The 22764-nt window shown below is 42.4% G+C and overlaps 1 protein-coding gene across 1 annotated transcript in view; it reads right to left on the bottom strand.

Annotated features, from left to right (window-relative positions):
- Nucleotides 1-22542, bottom strand: part of LOC128700090 (uncharacterized) — a 59101-nt gene extending 36559 nt beyond the window's left edge. Inside the window, exon 1 of the mRNA XM_070098817.1 lies at nt 21735-22542. Within this exon, the coding sequence (XP_069954918.1) occupies nt 21735-22542 (808 nt within the window). The remainder of the gene's footprint in view (nt 1-21734) is intronic.
- Nucleotides 22543-22764: the final 222 nt, after the last annotated feature.

The raw sequence follows: 22764 nt of genomic DNA, 5'->3' as shown, positions 1-22764 counted from the left end.
ACGCCAAGTGATGTATGTCTGCCATTGTTTACACCAAGTGATGTATGTCTACCATTGTTCACACCAAGTGATGTATGTCTACCATTGTTCACACCAAGTGATGTATGTCTACCATTGTTCACACCAAGTGATGTATGTCTACCATTGTTCACGCCAAGTGATGTATGTCTGCCATTGTTCACGCCAAGTGATGTATGTCTGCCATTGTTCACACCAAGTGATGTATGTCTGCCATTGTTCACGCCAAGTGATGTATGTCTGCCATTGTTCACGCCAAGTGATGTATGTCTGCCATTGTTTACACCAAGTGATGTAAGTCTACCATTGTTCACACCAAGTGATGTATGTCTGCCATTGTTTACACCAAGTGATGTATGTCTACCATTGTTCACACCAAGTGATGTATGTCTACCATTGTTCACACCAAGTGATGTATGTCTGCCATTGTTTACACCAAGTGATGTATGTCTACCATTGTTCACACCAAGTGATGTATGTCTGCCATTGTTTACATCCTGTAATGTAATGTCCATTGTTTGCACCCTGTGATGTATGTCTTCCATTGTTTACACCTTGTGATGTAATGTCTTCCATTGTTCACACCCCCTGATGTCTTCCATTGTTTGCACCCTGTGATGTATGTCTTCCATTGTTTATACCCTGTGATGTAATGTCTTCCATTGTTTACACCCTGTGATGTACGTCTTCCGTTGTTTACACCCTGTGATGTAATGTCTTCCATTGTTCACACCCCCTGATGTCTTCCATTGTTTGCACCCTGTGATGGAATGTCTTCCATTGTTTACACCCTGTGATGGAATGTCTTCCATTGTTTACACCCTGTGATGTAATGTCTTCCACTGTTTACACCCTGTGATGTATGTTTTCCATTGTTTACACCCTGTGATGCATGTCTTCCATTGTTTACACCCTGTGATTTATGTCTTCCATTGTTTACACCCTGTGATGTACGTCTTACATTGTTTACACCCCGTGATGTACGTCTTACATTGTTTACACCCCGTGATGTACGTCTTACATTGTTTACACCCCGTGATGTACGTCTTACATTGTTTACACCCCGTGATGTACGTCTTACATTGCTTACACCCCGTGATGTACGTCTTACATTGTTTACACCCTGTGATGTACGTCTTACATTGTTTACACCCCGTGATGTACGTCTTACATTGTTTACACCCTATGATGTACGTCTTACATTGTTTACACCCCGTGATGTACGTCTTACATTGTTTACACCCCGTGATGTACGTCTTACATTGTTTACACCCTGTGATGTACGTCTTACATTGTTTACACCCTGTGATGTACGTCTTACATTGTTTACACCCCGTGATGTACGTCTTACATTGTTTACACCCCGTGATGTACGTCTTACATTGTTTACACCCCGTGATGTGCGTCTTACATTGTTTACGCCCCGTGATGTGCGTCTTACATTTACACCCCGTGATGTACGTCTTACATTGTTTACACCCCGTGATGTACGTCTTACATTGCTTACACCCCGTGATGTACGTCTTACATTGTTTACACCCTGTGATGTACGTCTTACATTGTTTACACCCCGTGATGTGCGTCTTACATTGTTTACACCCCGTGATGTGCGTCTTACATTGTTTACACCCCGTGATGTACGTCTTACATTGTTTACGCCCCGTGATGTGCGTCTTACATTGTTTACGCCCCGTGATGTGCGTCTTACATTGTTTACGCCCCGTGATGTGCGTCTTACATTGTTTACACCCTGTGATGTACGTCTTACATTGTTTACACCCTGTGATGTACGTCTTACATTGTTTACACCCTGTGATGTACGTCTTACATTGTTTACACCCTGTGATGTACGTCTTACATTGTTTACACCCCGTGATGTACGTCTTACATTGTTTACACCCTGTGATGTACGTCTTACATTGTTTACACCCCGTGATGTACGTCTTACATTGTTTACACCCTGTGATGTACGTCTTACATTGTTTACACCCTGTGATGTACGTCTTACATTGTTTACACCCCGTGATGTACGTCTTACATTGTTTACACCCCGTGATGTACGTCTTACATTGTTTACACCCCGTGATGTACGTCTTACATTGTTTACACCCCGTGATGTACGTCTTACATTGTTTACACCCCGTGATGTACGTCTTACATTGTTTACACCCCGTGATGTACGTCTTACATTGCTCCCACCTCTACATATGTCTTCCAAACTTCTTGCTCCCCTGTGTGTCTTCCATTCTGGACAGATGTTAACAAAAAAAGCAGCAGCAGAAGCAGCAACAACAGCAGCAGTAGCAGCAACAGCAGTAGCAGCAGTAGCAGCAGTAGCAGCAGTAGCAGCAGTATTTAGCAGCAGCAGCATCCAGCAACATCAGCAGCAGCAGCATCCAGCAACAACATCAGCAGCAGCAGCATGAGAAAGGACACTGGTGCTGAACAAGCTTCGGTGACATCCTTTCAGCCTCTTTATCGAATAACAGAGCGAAACGTTGTTACAATAAAAGCCTGCTCGGCGCCTGTTTATTTTCGTCATTACTGTCGGCAGCACGCCTCTGTACCCAGCAGCAGCAGCAAGAAGCGTTGATTCACAGAATCGTCAAGGTCCTCTAAGAGAGATAAGCGACTTCCGCAAGTAGGTAACAGTAGCAACATTAGTAGTAGTAGTAGTAGTAGTAGTAGTAGTAGTAGTAGTAGTAGTAGTAGTAGGTGCTGCTTCGTCTCCGAATGTAGACAACAGCAGCAACATTAGTAGTAGTTGGTGCTACTTCATCTCGGGATATAGACAACAGCAGCAACATAAGCAGTAGTAGGTGCTGCTTCACCTCCAGATGTAAACAGCAGCAGCAGCAGCAGCAGCAGCAGCAGCAGCAGCAGCAGCAGCAGCAGCAGCAGGAGGCGCTGCTTCACAAGCGTGTAGGAGAGCTGATTGTCTGTGATCCCATTGAGAACATCTGTGGCTGTTACAATGAGTCTCCACCACCCACCTTCCACCTACCTTCACTGTGTCATCCAGATGAAGTTAAAAAATTTCCTACCTTGGGAATAACTGATGGAAATTATTATGTATTATTATTATTAAAGATTCGCCGGTATTCTCCCGGCCCGGGCGAGTAATTTGTCCGAGACCTAAGTCTCGACAAATTACTCCTATCATAATAGTTGACCAGCCTTTTTTTTTCTGAGGGGGGTGGGAGGTGAACCGTAAATCATTTCTGCCGATTGTACGTACGTCTGAAGTGGAAGACTCAGTCATTTTATTGAGCTCCTTTAATTCGCTTATGAATATCCTAGGTGCCATTATAACTTAGACTTAAGGATCTGGTCTTCGAGAAGTCTTACAAGTAGTTTCTGGAGAGAAAGCTGTTAGTCACATAGCAAGAGGGAAAGCAGTCTCAAGAACCTTTCGTGGCCACACGCTGGCTACTCAGCTTTCACGTCCCCTATTACTTAACGATGTTTTTGGTGAAGTGGTGGGAGTGAAGACTACACTAGTCTAGTACCAAGTACCCCGGACTTGTATGCAGAACTTGTAACGCACAGTAAGCTTGCTGATGAAGTCGAGAAGTCAGAACAATTACTTCATTTGAAAGAGATTTTAAATGAGAAAAGAGCAGACCTGAGTAAAAATTCCTTGACAATCATGATGTGGCCAGAGTATCAGTCACTGCGTTATTACGTAAAGTTGTGCAAGCAGCTAGAACTGGCCATGGAGGCTGCATTTGAAAACAGTTCATCAATCTTACCTATATATATACAACAGCCGGTCACACTAATTATCTGAAATCTGGTTACCTTTACCTGGAAAATTATACTGCAAATTTCAAAATTGAAACCACTTGTACACGCTGCATTTCCAAAAGCTCTACATGTGCACATGACTGATACATCTTGGTCAGGCCTGAGATGTGACCTGGTGATCAAACAAGTGTTAATGCTTTCACTAAAGACTACTGGCGGTCTGAAACAAGATAGCGAGCTTTCAGATATTCAGCAATCTCTATGGGTTCTTTCATATGTATATGTTGTGAGTTTAATGGCAATGCATGTGTTGGCTAGCACATCATACTCGACAAGCGAGCAGCATGAAGAAATGTTGCTTACTTCTCTTACAAGATAGAAGTGATCCGGCCAAAATAAGCAAGTTTCTTCAACTTCGGATCCATCCACCAAAAATATAGTTACTGGAATCACCTTTGATGAGGATGAAGTGAATGTTCATGACTTATGAAGTATTGGCAGGAAAATAGTTGATCACCTCACTGGAAATGATGTATTTTCATTTTCCTGCAACAGAAATGATAGCGGTAAAACACTAGCATCAGACTGAAAACTGATGACAAGAATAACACCAGTGTCGAACCAGAACTTTTGATTCAGCGTCTAACTGTTGCAACAAACAACGGCGGTATTAATTTTTGAAGAGGCATTGTGATGCGACCGTTAACCATATCCAACATCTTCAACAGTGATCCGAGAGACGCAGAAATTTCTGTTCATACACACTGTCAAGAAACAATTTAACACGGCTAGCCAAGTAATACCATGCCAAGAAGATCGCAAGTATGCAGGTACTGGCATCAAACTAGCCAAAGAAATGCATATTGGATAGTGGATCATTACGTCACCGAGTGTCTTCAAAACTAGCACACGCGTACAACACCTTAGCCAAGCCTGATGCAGGGTTCACAGTGAAAATGTACGGCAAATCCACAGTTATTTTATTCATGAGTACCCCGTGAATAAAAGATTGTATACTTCGGAGACGAGGTATAAACTCAATACTAACATGTAACTACCCTTCCCATAACTTATTTCACCCCGATGTGTCACTCGTCAGTCCATGAAAGAAAATACTACAATTCATACTGCCAGGCACATCATCTAAAGAGGACAAGAAGACACAGACCAGCCGGACCATGGGAAACAAACGAGGGGAGCCCTAACCTCTCCAGAGAAGGAGGTTTTTCAGTGTCAAGAAGGAAAAAAGGCTGGCAAGAAATGAGAGAAATCTAACACCAACTAAAAACACTTCTGGAGCAGAGGCACATTCATTGGCCTCCACTCCAGGACAACAGATATTAATGCCAGCAAATAAACCCCCCCCCCCTAAATTCTATCAGTATAACGATATTTATCATGGCAAACATACAGGAATTCCTTACATCAAGGGACTGCTCATGGAATCAAAAGCAATGTTTGAAGCTTTCACAGAGACCCACATCAAGGATCATTTTGACAACGAAATGTGGATCTCAGGTTATAACTTATTCAGATGCGAAAGACTAAATAGGAAACAAGGGGAGGGAAGAGGGTTGGCTTGTACGTCACAGTCTCTCTCATTTGCTCAGAACTACTAAACACCTCAAATGACGTTTTGGCGTAAAGATTGAAAACCAAAACCTTGTCATTGTGGTTGTATACAAGCCTCCAGATGCGACTTTCCAGCAATTTAAGAAGCAGCTTTTAAAAATTGACCACTGTCTGGAAAATCTCCCAACTCCTGCCCCAAACATCTTGCTACTGGGGGATTTCAACTTGACACCTAAAATGGAGTGTGTAGCAAATAATATTTTAGCAGAGATCACCCCAGGAGGAAGCTCAGATGAAAATTCACACACACACGAGCTATTAAATCTCTGCACCAATGGGAACAAGTCAACCATGTCCTAAATGAAACAAGCTGGGAAGATATCCTAAACAACAGGGATCTGAACCTTGGCCAAGAAAAAATTAACTGACATATGAGGTCTGCTCAAGGCACATTCCGTTAGGAAAAAGAAAGAGAAGATGTAAACTAAAGGGAGGGAGATGTTCCCTATACAGGCGAAGGAGAAGAATCAGAAATGCTGAGAGGGGCCAAAATATCTGTAATACGAAGGGAGGAACTGGTCAGAGAAATAGCAAATATCGAACTTAAGCTTAATTAAGGAATCTTACAGGAGACAAGTATCTCAGGAAGAACTAAAAGCCGTAAAGGAACCTGAAAAAAAAATACTTCTTCTCTTACGCCAAATCTAAGGATAAAACAACATCTAGTATTGGGCCCATGCTTAGACGAGATGGGACATACACAGATGACAGCAAAGAAATGAGTGGGATACTAAAGTCCCACTACGACTCAATATTTAGTGAGCCGTTACCCAGACCAAGGGTCGACAATCTAAATAAATTCTTTACGACTGAGACCAAAAATTTAGTCATATCAAAAATCTCTGATGTTATCCTAACACCACAAGACTTTCTAAAGGCAATAAATGACATGCCCATGACATGCAATGACATGCCATGACATACTATGGCATACATCTCTGTCTATGTCAGATATACGAACATAAGAAAGAAGAAACACTGCAGCAGGCCTACTGGCCCATGCGAGGCAAGTCCAAGTCTCCTTCCGGCTTAAGCCAATGTCCCAACCTAGTCAGGTCAGGTCACACTCACTTAAGGAAGAAACACGGCAACTGACCTAGTAGCACAAGCTAATCAGGTCCAACTCTCGCCCACCCACACCCATTCATGCATTTATCTAACCTATTTTTAAAACTACACAACATTTTAGCCTCTATAACTGTATTCGGGACTTTGTTCCACTCACCCACAACTTTATTACCAAACCAGTGCTTTCCAATATCCTTCCTGAATCTGAACTTTTCCAACTTAAAACCATTGCTACGAGTCCTGTCTAAGCTAGATATTTTCAGCACGTTATTTACATCCCCTTTATTTATTCCTGTCTTCCATTTATACACCTCAATCATATCCCCCCTAATTCTACACCTTTCTAGACAGTGCAGATTCAGGGCTCTCAGTCTATCCTCATAGTGAAGATTTCTGATACATGGGATCATCTTTGACATTCTCCTTTGTATGTTTTCCAGAGCATTTATATCCATTCTGTAATATGGTGACCAAAACTGTGCAGAATAATCTAAATGAAGCCTAACCAAGGATATATAGAGTTGAAGAACAACCTGAGGACTCCTGTTATTTATGCTTCTTGATATGAAACCAAGGATTCTGTTAGCTTTATTGAGAACACTTATGCACTGTTGTCTTGGTTTCAGATTACTGCTAACCAGAACTCCTAAATCTTTTTTGCAATCCGTAATATTAAGATCTACATTATTTAGTTTATATGTGGCATAGTTATTTGCTGTCCAACATTTAGAACTTTGCATTTGTCTATATTAAACTGCATCTGCCACTTCTCCGACCACTGCATCAGTCTATTCAAATCTTCCTGGAGTGCTCTAATGTCCTCGTCAGAATGAATTCAACGGCCTATTTTGGTGTCATCGGCAAACTTGCTGATGTCGCTCTTTATGCCCTCATCAATGTCGTTTATGTAGATTGTGAACAACAGGGGGCCCAACACTGATCCCTGTGGAACACCGCTCGTGACGCTTCCCCACTCTGATTTCTCCCCATTTATGCAAACTCTCTGCTGCCTATTTGTCAACCATGCCTCTATCCAAGAAAAAATTTCTCCTCCTATTCCATGTGCCTTAATATTTTTCAATAGTCTCTGATGTGGGACCCTGTCAAAATCCTTACTGAAGTCCATATACACAATATCATATTCATTACCATGATCTACCTCCTCAAATACCTTAGTGAAAAAAAAATAAATTCGTAAGGCAGGAACGCACCTTTGTTAAACCGTGCTGAGATTCGTTGATTAATTTATGTTTTTCAAGGTGACTACGAAATGCCTCGGCAATTATTGATTCCATAAATTTTCCCACTATGGAGGTTAGGCTTATTGGTCTATAGTTCGAAGCTAAGGACCTGTCACCTGTCTGGCACCATGCCAGTCTGTAGTTTTATGTTGAAAAGATTAGCCAAAGGTTTGCTAAGCTCCTCTTTACATTCCTTTAGAACCCTTGCTTACCAATCATCAGGGCCTGGGGATTTGTTAGGTTTTCATTTATCTGTTTACCTAAGGACCATGTCACTTGTGGCCCTAATCTTGCATAGTTTATCATCATCCTGTTCTACATAATTTATTATTTCTGGAATATCGCTAGTATCTTACTGTGTAAAAACTGAGAGGAAGTATGTGTTAAAAATTCTACACATTTCCTTACCACTGTCGGTGAGCTGACCTGAGTAACTTTGGAGTGGGTCTTCTTATACCTGATCTTACTTCTGTATACCTGAAAGAATCCTTTTGGGTTAGCCTTCGATTCTCTTGCAACTTTAACCTCAATCTCTTTTTGCTTTTATTCCCTTTTTTATTTCTCTCTTTAACTGAATATATTGATTTCTTAATTGCCCCTCTCCTCTTTTGATTTGCCTATATATGCCTCTCTTTTGACCAAAGAGATGTTTTAATCTATTGTTCATCCATTTAGGATCATTTTTGTTTGATCTGATTTCCCTATTTGCAACATAAGTTGCCTGAGAAGCTAGAACTATGCCCTGGAAAACGTCATATCGGCAATCATCACCTGGAATGACCTGACCCATAGTCAGGTCATTCTAGTTCAGCCCACCCAAATAATTTTTCACTCCTATGAAATCAGCCAAGCAGAAGTCAGGGACAGAGACTTGATTGCCATTATTAGGGGAATTCCATGATATATTAAAGCTCATCATTAACCTCAAGATTATTAATTAGCGTTTCCCTGCTGGCAAAAACCAAGTCAAGCAGGTTATTTTCTCTAGTTGGCTCTGTCACAAACTGTTTTAAAAAACAATCATGAATCGTATCAAGAAAGTAACTTGACTAAATTTCCTGTCAAATTGCTCCAGTCAATCTGTTTATAGTTGAAATCTCCCATTATCACAACATTTTCCATTTACTTGGAGTTTACCTGGAGAGTTCAGGGGGTCAACGCCCCCGCGGCCCGGTCTTTGACCAGGCCTCCTGGTGGATCAGAGCCTGATCAACCAGGCTGTTACTGCTGGCTGCACGCAATCCAACGTACGAGCCACAGCCCGGCTGGTCAGGTACTGACTTAAGGTGCTTGTCCAGTGCCAGCTTGAAGACAGCCAGGGGTCTGTTGGTAATCCCCCTTATGTATGCTGGGAGGCAGTTGAACAGTCTCGGGCCCCTGACACTTATTGTATTGTCTCTTAACGTGCTAGTGACACCCTTGCTTTTCACTGGGGGGATGTTGCATCGTCTGCCGAGTCTTTTACTTTCGTTGTGAGTGATTTTCGTGTGCAAGTTCGGTACTAGTCCCTCTAGGATTTTCCAGGTGTATATAATCATGTATCTCTCCCGCCATACGAGTTTCATCGCATAGAAGTTTACCACACTCCCTATCAAGATTTGGGGCCCTGTAAATCACACCCAAAATTAGTTTTTCACGGCCCTCGAGAAGCTGTAACCAAACAGATTCAGTGGCTGACGCTTCTAATTTTATATCTTGTCTAACACAACAATTTAAATTGTCTCTGATATACATCGCTACTCCACCACCCTTCCTGTTGACCCTGTCAGTGTGGAATAATTTATAGCCTTGTATGTGGCATTCAGAAAGCATCTATCTTTCAGATTGAGCCCGGTCTCTGTTATAGCAATATCTATGTTTCCTGCACTTGCAATTAATCTTAGCTCATCTATCTTATTTCTTACACTCCTGCTATTAGTATAGTAGACCTTAAGGGAGCTAGTCCCTTGCTTCCCTCTGCTGTCCCCCTTTGTTTGCTGACCTGATCTATCGTCTTCATTTATAATTTCATGATGAATGTCTTATATGCATTTACTGTTTTCAACCCTAGTGTTGCAACCTGACTGTTTCTCACACACATCCATACCTCTATCTTCTATCAGTTTAAAATCCTAGGCATTTCAGCAATGGCCCTCTCGATTGAGTTTGTAAGTGCTACCGCCCCTGCCCCAGAGAGATGTACCCCATCCCTTGCATGCATATCATATTTGCCATAAAAGTTGACTGGGACTGCAAGTTCCTTGCAGTATCTGTCTACCCAGCAATTTACACCAATTGCCCTAGACAAACATTCATTGCCCACTCCCCTTCTAGGCAAGGTGCTACATATGATTGGGACCCCTCCTTTAGACTTAATTAAATCTAGAGCTGACCTGTACTTATCTAGCAGCTCTTCTCTCCTAACCTTCCCAATATCATTCCCACCAGCACTGAGACAGATAATAGGCTTGTTCCCATTACCTGACATGATATTATCCAACCTGTTGACTATGTCACTAACACCAGCTCCAGGGAAGCACACACTATCTCTTACCTTTTTATTCCTATTACAGAAAACACGGTCCATATATCTTACCTGTGAGTCACCAACCACAAGGATGTGCTTACCTCTATTAGCAGGGGAAGTAGTACCTTTACCTTCACTGGCCACTGAAGTACACTCATCCTGAAGAATAGAGAAGCGATTTTCTACCTTCAAATCTTCTCTCTTAACTTTCCTTATTTTGATGTTCTTCCCATTACTGGGAACCACTTGCAACTGTAGCAGGTGCTGGACTGCACCTCACTGCTGGTAGCCGTTGCTACCTCCTCACGTACAGCTTCCTCACAGCGAGAGAGACTGCACCTCTCTGCTGGTAGCCTCATTCCCCTCCGCCATTCCAGCCACCTCACACTCACTCCCAAACCCATTGAGGTGAATCTTCAGCCTCCTAACTTCCTTCTGGAGAAGCAAGACTTCCTCATTCAACTCTCCAACCTTAATTTTTAAAACACTGCAAAAGGAAGCCATGCTTTGTAACCGTCCACACTAATCCTTGTGCCTTGTGGAACAGCTTTTCACCGTAGCTGCCTCATATTTTACTCTGTTTACTATTACTTTTTGTGTTCTACTTGTTAGGAAGTTATAGATCCATCTACCAACTTTTCCCGTTATTCCTCTATCACGTATTTTGTGCGCTATTACAACGTGGTCGCACTTGTCGAAGGTTTTCGCAAAGTTTGTGTATATCTGTATTTTGTTTATCCTCTACAACATCCAGGACCTTGTCATAGTGGTCCAGTAGCTGGGACAGGCAGGAGCGACCTGCTCTAAACCCGTGTTGCCCAGGGCTGTGTATAATTGATGTGTATCTAGGTTGTTGGTGATCTTGCTTCTTAGTAAACTTTGAACATTAAAATGGTATAAAATACCGACAGGTTGTTAGGTAAGACACATATGCAACAGTTAGGTATCTTTATTATGAAACGTTTCGCCTACACAGTAGGCTTCTTCAGTCAAGTACAGAAAAGTTGATAGAAGCAGAAGATACTTGAAGACGATGTAATCAGTCCATCACCCTTAAAGGGTGATGGACTGATTACATCGTCTTCAAGTATCTTCTGCTTCTATCAACTTTTCTGTACTTGACTGAAGAAGCCTACTGTGTAGGCGAAACGTTTCATAATAAAGATACCTAACTGTTGCATATGTGTCTTACCTTAGTAAACTTTCAAAGACTTTTATGACATGGGATGTTAGTGCTATCGGTCTGTAGTTCTATGTAATTGCTGTACTGCCACCTTCGTAGAGTGGGGTTATGTCTGTTGTTTTTAGCGAGTGTGGGATGACCCATGTGTTCATGCTCCCTCTCCACAGAATGCTGAAGGCACGTGACAGGGGCTTCTTGCAGTTCTTGATGAGCACAGAGTTCCATTAGTCGGGGCCTGGGGCATTTGGGAATTTTTATTGTGGAAACTTTTCACAAGCTAGTGGCTTCTTCAGCTCAATACAGAGAAGAACGGCGGAAGATGAGGAGATTGAGGTAATCAGTCCCTCAGCCTGGAGTCGATTAACTCAAACTCCTCCACATCTTCCACCGTTCTTCTCTATATCGGACTGAAGAAGCCACTGGCTGGTGAAAAGTTCCACAATAAAAATTCCCAAATGTTGACAAGGGTCTCATTCTTCAATATGCAAGTGTGGCCGTGAACAGCAGTATAACACTACAGAATTCAAGGGGCGAGGAGCCATATACAGAAGCTATACACAACTATGCCAAAGTGACATTAAGATTAGTTTTCAGTCTCTAGATGGTAAATAAGATGAATGCTGTTGATGAAGAAGTGATGGAGGCTAACACCACACGCAGTTTCAAGAGTGGGTACGATAGGACCTAAGTGTCCAAGGACCAATAATGCCGGCGACTGAAATTTAATAGACGATTCTCATAAATGCAAATGGGTGAGCATTTATTACTAGCCCCGTGTGTTGACTGATGCCAGTAAAACACTGTAGTTGGTGCTTACACAGTGTTACCTGTATGTTACTACCAAGTGTTACTGTGTTTGTCAACAGTATTGCCAGTGTATCATTGTCAGATGTTACCGTGGTTGATAACAGTATTGTCAGCAAGTCATTGTCAGGTGTTACTGTGATTAACAACAGTATTGTCGGTCTGTTATAGCCAGGCATTAGCGTATTTAACATAAATATTCTGACGTGATAATATTATGACTGTAAATATGATGGGGACGACAATAATGGTGGTAAATATGGTGGAACTGAATATGATGATGATGACGACGACGATGATAGTGAACACGAAGAGAACGAAAGTGACTATATACAACAATTTTATAAAAAGTATCAGTAGATATTCACCTGCAAACAGAGAGTACGAAACTTAACCTTTACTGTTGCAATCTTCATCTCGTCTGCAATGTTTTTAAGTGTTTGTGTGACCACCTATATGTGTCTGAGAGGGGTCGAGTCTCAGCTGCCTAGCTTCCAGCTGCCTGTGTTTGAGAGGATCGAGTGTCAACTGGCATATCTGGCTTTTATCTACCTCTGTATGAGAGGGATTGAACCTCAGTTGGTTCAGTTGGCTGGCTTCCAGCTGCCTGTGTCTAAGAGGATCGTGTGTCAGCTGGCTGTCTTTTAGCTGCCTGTGTTTGAGAGGGTCGAGTGTCATTTGGCCCATTCATGAGACATGATGTCGGGGACATAACTAGGGAGAGACGAGGTGACGAACCAGCAAGACCCTAAGTGGTCTGATGTAGAGGACATCACGTATGAAAAATCCTTTAGTGCTGGTGATCATGCAGTGCTGAGTTTGAATACCTTGTGGGAGTGAACATAGAGAGGACCACAGAGCATGGTGGGACAACACCTAAGCAGAGTGTAGTAGGAATAGGAGCTAGGCAGAAAGACAACAAATGAAATGTTGGGTATGTAGCTGAAAAGTGTAAGGGGGCAGAGGAGAAATTCAGAAGCAGAATCAGTACAAGCATATAACTAATATGCCGACTCAAGAATTGGGATATTTCTACCCCTGCATAACCGTGGGCTTTCTGTATACACAACCAAATGTCATCCATTTCTGTACAAACATTGGATCATGTGGAAATTAATCTTTAGAATCTGACTTGACTTTCAACATATTAAGTGCATGGTTTACCCAGAGTTGCGGGGAGGCAAAAGCTTAAAGCACAATCTCGAGCATGGAAGAAACATAGAAAACAAAGAATGAAGGAGACTATGGAAGCAGGCAGAAGAGCCAGAAACGAATATGCATGGATAGGAGAAAGAATGAACAAAAAATTGACAATGACAGCATCATATACCAAATCTGTACGAAAGCTGGTGTACAGCCACAATCAAAAGAAGACAGCTGTTTAAGACCAAGTAATAACGCTGAAGAAGGTGGGAAGCTTACTTGGAATGACCAGCAAGTCTTTGAGGAGCTAAACAAAAGATTTGGTTAAAGAGTGGAATCAGGAACAATTCTAGAGTCAAAGACGTTGAGTGCACCAAAGAGAACCGGACAAATCAAACAACGGGAGGTGAGGTGAAGAAACTACCCAGTAAATGGGACCAAACATCTCTCTCTGGATTCTGTGAAAAGGAGCAGAAGAACTGGGTGAACCACTATCAGTAATCCTCAACAATTATAATAAGGCAGTTAACAGGGGTCTGGAAAACGGTGAATGTAGTCTCGATATTTAAATATAGTATCAGACAGGTGGCACTGAACTACGGTCCACTGTCACTAACATACATAATTTGTAAGGGTTTGAAGATTATCTGGAAAATAGACAGCAATCAGCACGGTTGTTGAGATGGTAAATTATGTAACTAACATCTACTAGAGTTCTATGACAAGGTAATGAAAGAAAAGCAGTACACAGACGGATGGGTGGACTGGATATTTTTAGCCTACTAGAAGGCGTTCGATATATTACCTCAAAAGAGACTGGGACAAACGTTCGAGAAGTAGGCAGGAATAACAGGGAAAGCAGCACAGCAGATCAAGTATTACTTAACAGGAAGGAAACGATTAGTAATTGTCCGGGAGGCGTCGGAATGAGCAAATGCGACGAGTGGGGTTCCAGAAGGGGCAGTACTTGGACCAGCACTGTGTCTTGTGAACGAATATGTAAACGACATGACAGGGAAAATCGATGATGTAATGCTGTGAAGCTAATTAAGAGAATACAAACAGTAGACCAGTGAAGACTACAGATGATTCTGGACAAGCTGCTTGACCTGACAAGTGGCTATTAGAATTTAGCCCAAGTAAATGCATATGAAAATCAGGGAAGGGTAAAGACAACAAGAGCACAGGCTAGTGGGACAAAGGCTGCAAACATACCCCCCCCCCCCCCATCCCTTGAAGAAAAAGGACCTTGGGGTGAGCATAGTCTCAAACATTTCACCTGAAACACAAGTCACTCTAATAACTGCTGCAGCAAATGCAAGGCCGGCAACTATTAAAGTAGCTGTTAGTAACCTCAACAAGAAGGCATTCACGACCTAATACTCGGCATACGTCAGGCCCATCCTGGAGTATGCAGCGCCAGTATGGAACCCGTATCTGAAAAACCATGTAAAGCTGGAAAAAGTGCTAAAATTTGTTACGAAACTAGTCCCAGAGCTGAGGAGTAAATGAGTTAAGAGGAGAGGCTAGATGAGCTAAACCTGACGACATAAGAAGACAGAAAAATCAGAGGTGACATGATTACGACGTACAAAATACCGAGAGTATTGACAAGGTGGACACAGGATCTGTCAGAGGAACGTCTTAGGTACACGAGGGCACAGGTGGAAGTTTAAAACATAGATGAGTTACAGGGAAGTTACGAAATACTGCATTAGCCTTTGTGTAATTAAGAAGTGCAATGATCTAAACACCGAAGTGACAGAAGAAGGATCCATACATAGTTTTAAGAATAGGTATATGATCATGCAGGGAGGAGTAAAAACAATAGCTGCCAATGAAGAGGCGGCTCCAGGACTCGGTCTTTGCAACCATAATTAGGTAAGTACAGTTGAGTGAGCGACACACACACACACACACACACACACACACACACACACACACCAACAACAACAACCTGGAGAGTGAAGTAGAGGCAGAATCCATACATAGCTTTAAGAAGAGGTACGAACCAGAGCTCGCTGTGAATATCTGATTATCGCACTATATTCTCATTCTACTCTGCCTTTTCATATCAAACTCCATAATAATTCCTTAATAAATTCACTCTGTACTTTCCTCCATCTTCACACAACAGTCATGCTCCAACATCCATATTTCAAAACAATAATAAGTCCTTTTAATTTACTGTTCAAGAGTTTTGACTAACGCAGAGGTGTGTTTATATCTGAATGTTAGTGTGTTTATATCTGAATATTAGTGTGTTTATATCTGAATATTAGTGTGTTTATATCTGAATATCAGTGTGTTTATATCTGAATATTAGTGTGTTTATATCTGAATATTAGTGTGTTTATATCTGAATATTAGTGTGTTTATATCTGAATATTAGTGTGTTTATATCTGAATATTAGTGTGTTTATATCTGAATATTAGTGTGTTTATATCTGAATATCAGTGTGTTTATATCTGAATATTAGTGTGTTTATATCTGAATATTAGTGTGTTTATATCTGAATATCAGTGTGTTTATATCTGAATATTAGTGTGTTTATATCTGAATATTAGTGTGTTTATATCTGAATATTAGTGTGTTTATATCTGAATATTAGTGTGTTTATATCTGAATATTAGTGTATAAGGTAAAGGTTAAGAGATTCTAGAGAACACATCCTCTATATAGTACGAAAATAAACGTGAAAATATTAACATAAGAAATAATCAAAAGATTTCATTAATGTGATAAAAAAAAATATATTTTTTTCCATCAAAATAACCAATTGAAATAATTAATAAATACGGTTTAAAAATCAATCATAAAAACATAATAAAATATACGGCCCAAGAAATTATTCTCAGAACAAAAAGGGGAGGAGGAGCACTGCAGCAGGCCTACTGGCCCATACTAGGCACGTCTTTCTCAAGCTCAAACTCTCTAATTAAAATAGTTGCCCAATTAATTTTCAAGGCTGAAGTAAGGGTGGACACTGACGGGCCTTGCAAGTTATCTAACTGTTGATAACAAACGGGCCTTGCAAGTTATCTAACTGTTGATAACAAACGGGCCTTGCAAGTTATCTAACTGTTGATAACAAACGGGCCTTGCAAGTTATCTAACTGTTGATAAACGGGCCTTGCAAGTTATCTAACTGTTGATAACAAACGGGCCTTGCAAGTTATCTGTTGATAACAAACGGGCCTTGCAAGTTATCTGTTGATAACAAACGGGCCTTGCAAGTTATCTAACTGTTGATAACAAACGGGCCTTGCAAGTTATCTATTGATAACAAACGGGCCTTGCAAGTTATCTAACTGTTGATAACAAACGGGCCTTGCAAGTTATCTATTGATAACAAACGGGCCTTGCAAGTTATCTAACTGTTGATAACAAACGGGCCTTGCAAGTTATCTAACTGTTGATAACAAACGGGCCTTGCAAGTTATCTGTTGATAACAAACGGGCCTTGCAAGTTATCTGTTGATAACAAACGGGCCTTGCTTCGAGGATACAATTGGTCTTCAGATGCATAATAGAAATGATGACCTGGCTAAGTTTTATGCCTTCAAAGAGGGAATATAATACAATCTTTGGCTGTCAGTTAGGAGATTGAGAACAATAATACTGTGTAGCTGATCAGAAATTCTAGCAAGGAGAGAGAGACGTGGTACATAAGTGGGTCTCTCATAAAAGTTGTGCGAGGAAGGACTAATCCACAAGCCCCTCCAGGGAGGGCTAAGTCCCTCAGAGGGCTGAAGGATACCCCCCTTTTACCAGAGATTAACACCAGTTAGTCCCTCTTATCATACAAGAGGATCCACAGGTCTATGGTGCATCCAACGAAATAAGCAGACTCTTCGATGTCACTACCGCCAGGCTCCGACTGGGTTACAAGTATCTTCAGGAGGTTAAATCACCACCACTAGATGTTGACCAAACGAAATATAAACTTTGCCTGATAGACAATTGTCACACCCTGCGTCATTATGTACTGTAATGCGATAAAATTAATGAATTCGGAGACAACTCACTCAGAAATGTTCATGATATGTCAAAGGATTTTATCCACTGTAAATAAAGCATTACCACGTGTGTGTACTCACTTAGTTACTCACCTAGTTGAGGTTGCAGGGGTCGAGACCAAGCTCCAGGCCCTGCCTCTTCACTGGTCGCTACTAGGTCACTCTCCCTGAACCGTGAGCTTTATCATACCTCTGCTTAAAGCTATGTATGGATCCTGCCTCCACTACATCGCTTCCCAAACTATTCCACTTCCTGACTACTATGTGGCTGAAGAAATACTTCCTAACATCCCTGTGATTCATCTGTGTCTTCAACTTCCAACTGTGTCCCCTTGTTACTGTGTCCAATCTCTGGAACATCCTGTCTTTGTTCACCTTGCCAATTCCTTTCAGTATTTTGTATGTCGTTATCATGTCCCCCCTATCTCTCCTGTCCTCCAGTGTCGTCAGGTTGATTTTCCTTAACCTCTCCTCGTAGGACATACCTCTTAGCTCTGGGACTAGTCTTATTGCAAACCTTTACACTTTCTCTAGTTTCTTTATGTGCTTGGCTAGGTGTGGGTTCCAAACTGGTGCCGCATACTCCAATATGGGCCTAACGTACACGGCGTACAGGGTCCTGAACGATTCCTTATTAAGATGTCGGAATGCTGTTCTGAGGTTTGCTAGGCGCCCATATGCTGCAGCAGTTATTTGGTTGTGCGCTTCAGAAGATGTGCCTGGTGTTATACTCGCCCCAAGATCTTTTTCGTTGAGTGAGGTTTGTAGTCTCTGGCCCCCTAGGCTGTACTCCGTCTGCGGTCTTCTTTGCCCTTCCCCAATCTTCATGACTTTGCACTTGGTGGGATTGAACTCCAGGAGCCAATTGCTAGACCAGGTCTGCAGCCTGTCCAGATCCCTTTGTAGTTCTGCCTGGTCTTCGATCGAATGAATTCTTCTCATCAACTTCACGTTATCTCCAAACAGGGACACCTCGGAGTCTATTCCTTCCGTCATGTCGTTCACAAATACCAGAAACAGCACTGGTCCTAGGACTGACCCCTGTGGGACCCCGCTGGTCACAGGTCCCCACTCTGACACCTCGCCACGTACCATGACTCGCTGCTGTCTTCCTGACAAGTATTCCCTGATCCATTGTAGTGCCTTTCCTGTTATCTCTGACTGGTCCTCCAGTTTTTGCACTAATCTCTTGTGTGGAACTGTGTACATAATGTACATAACGCAGGGTGTGACAATTGTCTATCAGGCAAAGTTTACATTTCGTTTGGTCAACATCTAGTGGTGGTGATTTAACCTCCTGAAGATACTTGTAACCCAGTCGGAGCCTGGCGGTAGTGACATCGAAGTGTCTGCTTATTTCGTTGGATGCACCATAGACCTGTGTGTGTGTGTGTGTGTGTGTACTCACCTAGTTGTAGCTGCAGGAGTCGATTCATAGCTCCTGGCCCCGCCTCTTCAATGGCCGCTACTGGGTCACACTTCCCGCTCCATGAGCTTTATCATAACTCTTCTTAAAACTATGTATGGATTCTGCCTCCCCTACATCACTTCCCAGACTATTCCACTTCCTGACAACTCTCTGACTGAAGAAATACTCCGTGATTCATGTGAATCTTCCGCTTCCAACTGTGACCCCTTATTGTTGTGTCCCATCTCTGTCCACCTTGTCGATTCCTCTCAGTATTTTACAAGTCGTTATTATATCCCCCCCTATCTCTCCTGTCCTCCAGTGTTGTCAGGTCGATCTCCCTTAATCTTTCCTCTTAGGACATACCCCTTAGCTCTGGGACTAGTTTCGTTGCTAATCTTCGCACTTTCTCTAGCTTCCTTACATGCTTGCTAGGTGTGGGTTCCAAACTGGTGCTGCATACTCCAAAATGGGCCTAACGTACACAGTGTACAGGGTCCTGAACGAATCCTTATTAAGATATCGGAATGCTGTTCTTAGGTTTGCTAGGCACCCATATGCTGCAGCCGTTATTTGGTTGATGTGCGCCTCAAGAGATGTGCCTGGTGTTATACTCACCCCAGGATCTTTTTCCTTGACTGAGATTTGAAGTCTCTGGCCCCCTAGAGTATATTCCGTCTGCGGTCTTTTTTTCCCTTCCCCGATCTTCACGACTTTGCATTTGGTAGGGTTAAACTTCAGAAGCTAGTTGCTGGACCAGGCCTGCAGCCTCTCGAGATCCCTTTGTAATTCTGCCTGGTCCTCAACCGACTGAATTCCTTTCATCAACTTCACATCTGCAAACAGGGACACGTCGGACTCTATTTCTTCCGTCATGTCGTTCACAAATATTAGAAACAGCACCGGTCCTAAGACTGATCCCTGTGGAACTCCGCTCGTTACAGGTGCCCACTCTGACACCTCACCAAGCACCCTGAACCCATTATGTACCTCTGTAATCCTTTGACTACCTCCCACAGGATGGGTATGGGGTGCACAATGAAGATGTTAAACTATGGATACAATAACCATGAGCTGGACTCTGGGGGCACCGAGGAGTATGCCAAGATGTTGGGCTAACAAAGGGTAAAGGATTCACACGGTCTTACATAATACAGACGACTGACTGAACTCACTAATATTCGATGACCGTGTAGTTGAGAAGCAGAGACTGAGCACAAAATATCAGGAGGCGCTTTAATTACAATATTTGATACTTTATTATGTCCGGACGTAACCCTCAAGATCTGGAAGACTCGCTTCAAAACTCTGGGCTAAGATCAAAAACAGATAGGAGACCAAAGAAGCACTTTTCGAAATATATAACGGCTGAAGGCCATGAAGAAAGTATGGTGAAAGAGACTAATACAGCTTCCAAAGCTGTATTAGAGAGTTTTGTTGCAAGACTTTCAAGACAACATTAGGAAGCACTGGATCAGGTTTCCACGGCAGCACTGGTAACCATGGAAGCAACCCCTGGTAACCTCCAGCTATACGAACGCTAGTAGCTCTAATGGACCTACTAGTAGACCATGTGCCAAGACTTTCACAGTAGCTCTTACATTTCTTGTATCAACGCACTAGCAGGTATTATTTCCAACGATTTATAGCAACAATCGGTCGTCTTGTGTAAACGTTTCCTGAGCGGCAATAGCAGATTTTCTGCCAAACTTTCAATTGCAGCATTAACAGGTCTTGCTTCATGGCCAGTTCCGGGATAATTTTAACAGGTCTTGTGTCAAAAACTAATTCCAGAACAGCTTCCGCAGTAGTAGTAGTAGTAGTAGATAGCCTTGAGTCAGGATTTCCATTGCAGACAGATAGATTCTCTCTAGTCTCTACCCAGCCCAAGAGAGGAGAATATTTCACCACGAAATTTCGTCATGTATGAACACAACTCCAACTTCTCTTGTTGGATATTTTCTATTGGTTCTCCCTAATTCCATCCCGGACGCTAACTTTGATCCTCAAATCATTTATATTCGAGTATTCCTTCACCTTGCTACCCATATCCTCGCCGAACACACACACATTTCCGGTAGATCATCTCAAGTCTGTCTGGCTTCCATTGTATCGTATGCCTTAGATCAGATGAAATGATTACAAGACATGAAGATATAAATAATAACAAGTGGAGCCCTTCCCCAGTATACCGTTTACAACAAAAGAAGCCCTAACTACTAGATGTATATACTCACAATAAATGAAACCTATTTTTAAATCTCCAACACCGCAGGAGGTGCAGCCTCTAGCTTCCAGCACTTCCAGATGTCTATAAAATATAGAGTTACGGGCTCATCACTGCAGCTTCACTCTCACACCTTCGTGGACTCAAGGCTCATGGGAAAAATATTCACTAAAAATTCCTTTAAGATCTGACAAATCAAAATCACTAATAATACCAAGGCTTCCGGAGTAATCAAGTTTTTTTTCCTCAGATATGTGATCTTGAAAGATAACGTCTGTTGTATAAAGAATAAAAAGTCACAATACTGAAACGTTGACTCAGGTTTCAGTCTCCTTAGTGCTAGTTATTTGTTCGTTGATTGTTGTATCTTGGACCCACGAACTGAGTTTGAGGAGATGATTGAGGTATTTTATATTTAAAAGTGATAAAAATATTTATGAATGCGTTGTATTCTCTTTAATTCATTAGTATCGAAAAATCATGTTTCATTATTAAAAAGAAAAAAAGAGAGATATGAGAAGAAAACACCAAGTTAACTTTAAGAAGAAAATACAAGATTTTACCTCGAGTCTCCATCACAGTTTTAACAGACTGTCTCTAGCACTAACTTTTGGGTATCAGTCACATACAGTCTGGAATGCGTAGGTAAGATGACAGTCGAGTAAGTTAATGATCTTGCGAACGAATCCAACTTACTAACAGTCGTTCTGTTAAATATACTGCTGTCTCTCTCTTACCATTGATGTATTCATCCATGGTGACGTTGGTAGTGGTGTCGTTGTTGTTGAAGCTGAAGGTGTGGTTTCCATTAGTGAGGATTGTGGGAGTATAGTTACCGGGGGTGTGGTTACTGGGGTTGTGGTTACTGGGGGTGTGGTTACCGGGGATGTGGTTACCGGGGATGTGGTTACTGGGGATGTGGTTAGTGGGGGTGTGATTACTAAGGGTGTTGTTACTGGGGGTGTGGTTGCTGGGAGCGTGGTAACTGGGGATGTGGTTACTGGGGGTGTGGTTAATGGGGGTGTGGTTAATGGGGGTGTGGTTAATGGGGGTGTGATTACTGGGGGTGTGATTACTGGGGGTGTGATTACTTGGGGTGTGATTACTGGGGGTGTGATTACTGGGGGTGTTGTTGCTGGGGGTGTGATTACTGGGGGTGTGATTACTGGGGGTGTTGTTGCTGGGGGTGTGATTACTGGGGGTGTTGTTGCTGGGGGTGTGATTACTGGAGGTGTGATTACTGACGGTGTGATTACTGGCGGTGTTGTTGCTGGGTGTGTGGTTGCTGTGTGTGTGGTTGCTGGGGGTGTGGTTGCTGGGGGTGTGGTTGCTGGGGGTGTGGTTGCTGGGGTGGCTGTTGAAGTGACTGGTGAAGTGGTTTTTGAGTTGCACGTTCAGAGGGTGCAACAAGTGAAGTTGTGCCTGACCCTGTGGTAGAGAAGTCTGGAGGTGTGAGTGCACATGGATGGTGAGCGTGAGAGAAATGGACGTGGGAGAGACGGATGGAGGTGAGACTGAAGTGGAAGGTGCAGGTGAAACGGGCATGGTAGAAAGAGGCGAAGATAAGACGGCTTTGAGAGACAAGTCATTGTTTACCCAGGACAGCAGGAGGGGAAGGAGCAGCAACAGTACCCAACACCACCTTACACTTCCTTGAATCTTTCTCCCACACATAATGCTCCATCTCTCCCTCCATCCTCTCCTTCCACTACCAGCCCCAACCATACCTCCCTTTCTCTCCCTCAACCACTCCACTGTATCGCTTCT

Source organism: Cherax quadricarinatus, chromosome 64 (assembly GCF_038502225.1).
Source record: "Cherax quadricarinatus isolate ZL_2023a chromosome 64, ASM3850222v1, whole genome shotgun sequence".
Classification (NCBI taxonomy): domain Eukaryota; kingdom Metazoa; phylum Arthropoda; class Malacostraca; order Decapoda; family Parastacidae; genus Cherax; species Cherax quadricarinatus.
The sequence above is the reverse complement of the archived record's forward strand: the minus strand, read 5'-3'. Positions and strand labels throughout refer to the sequence as shown.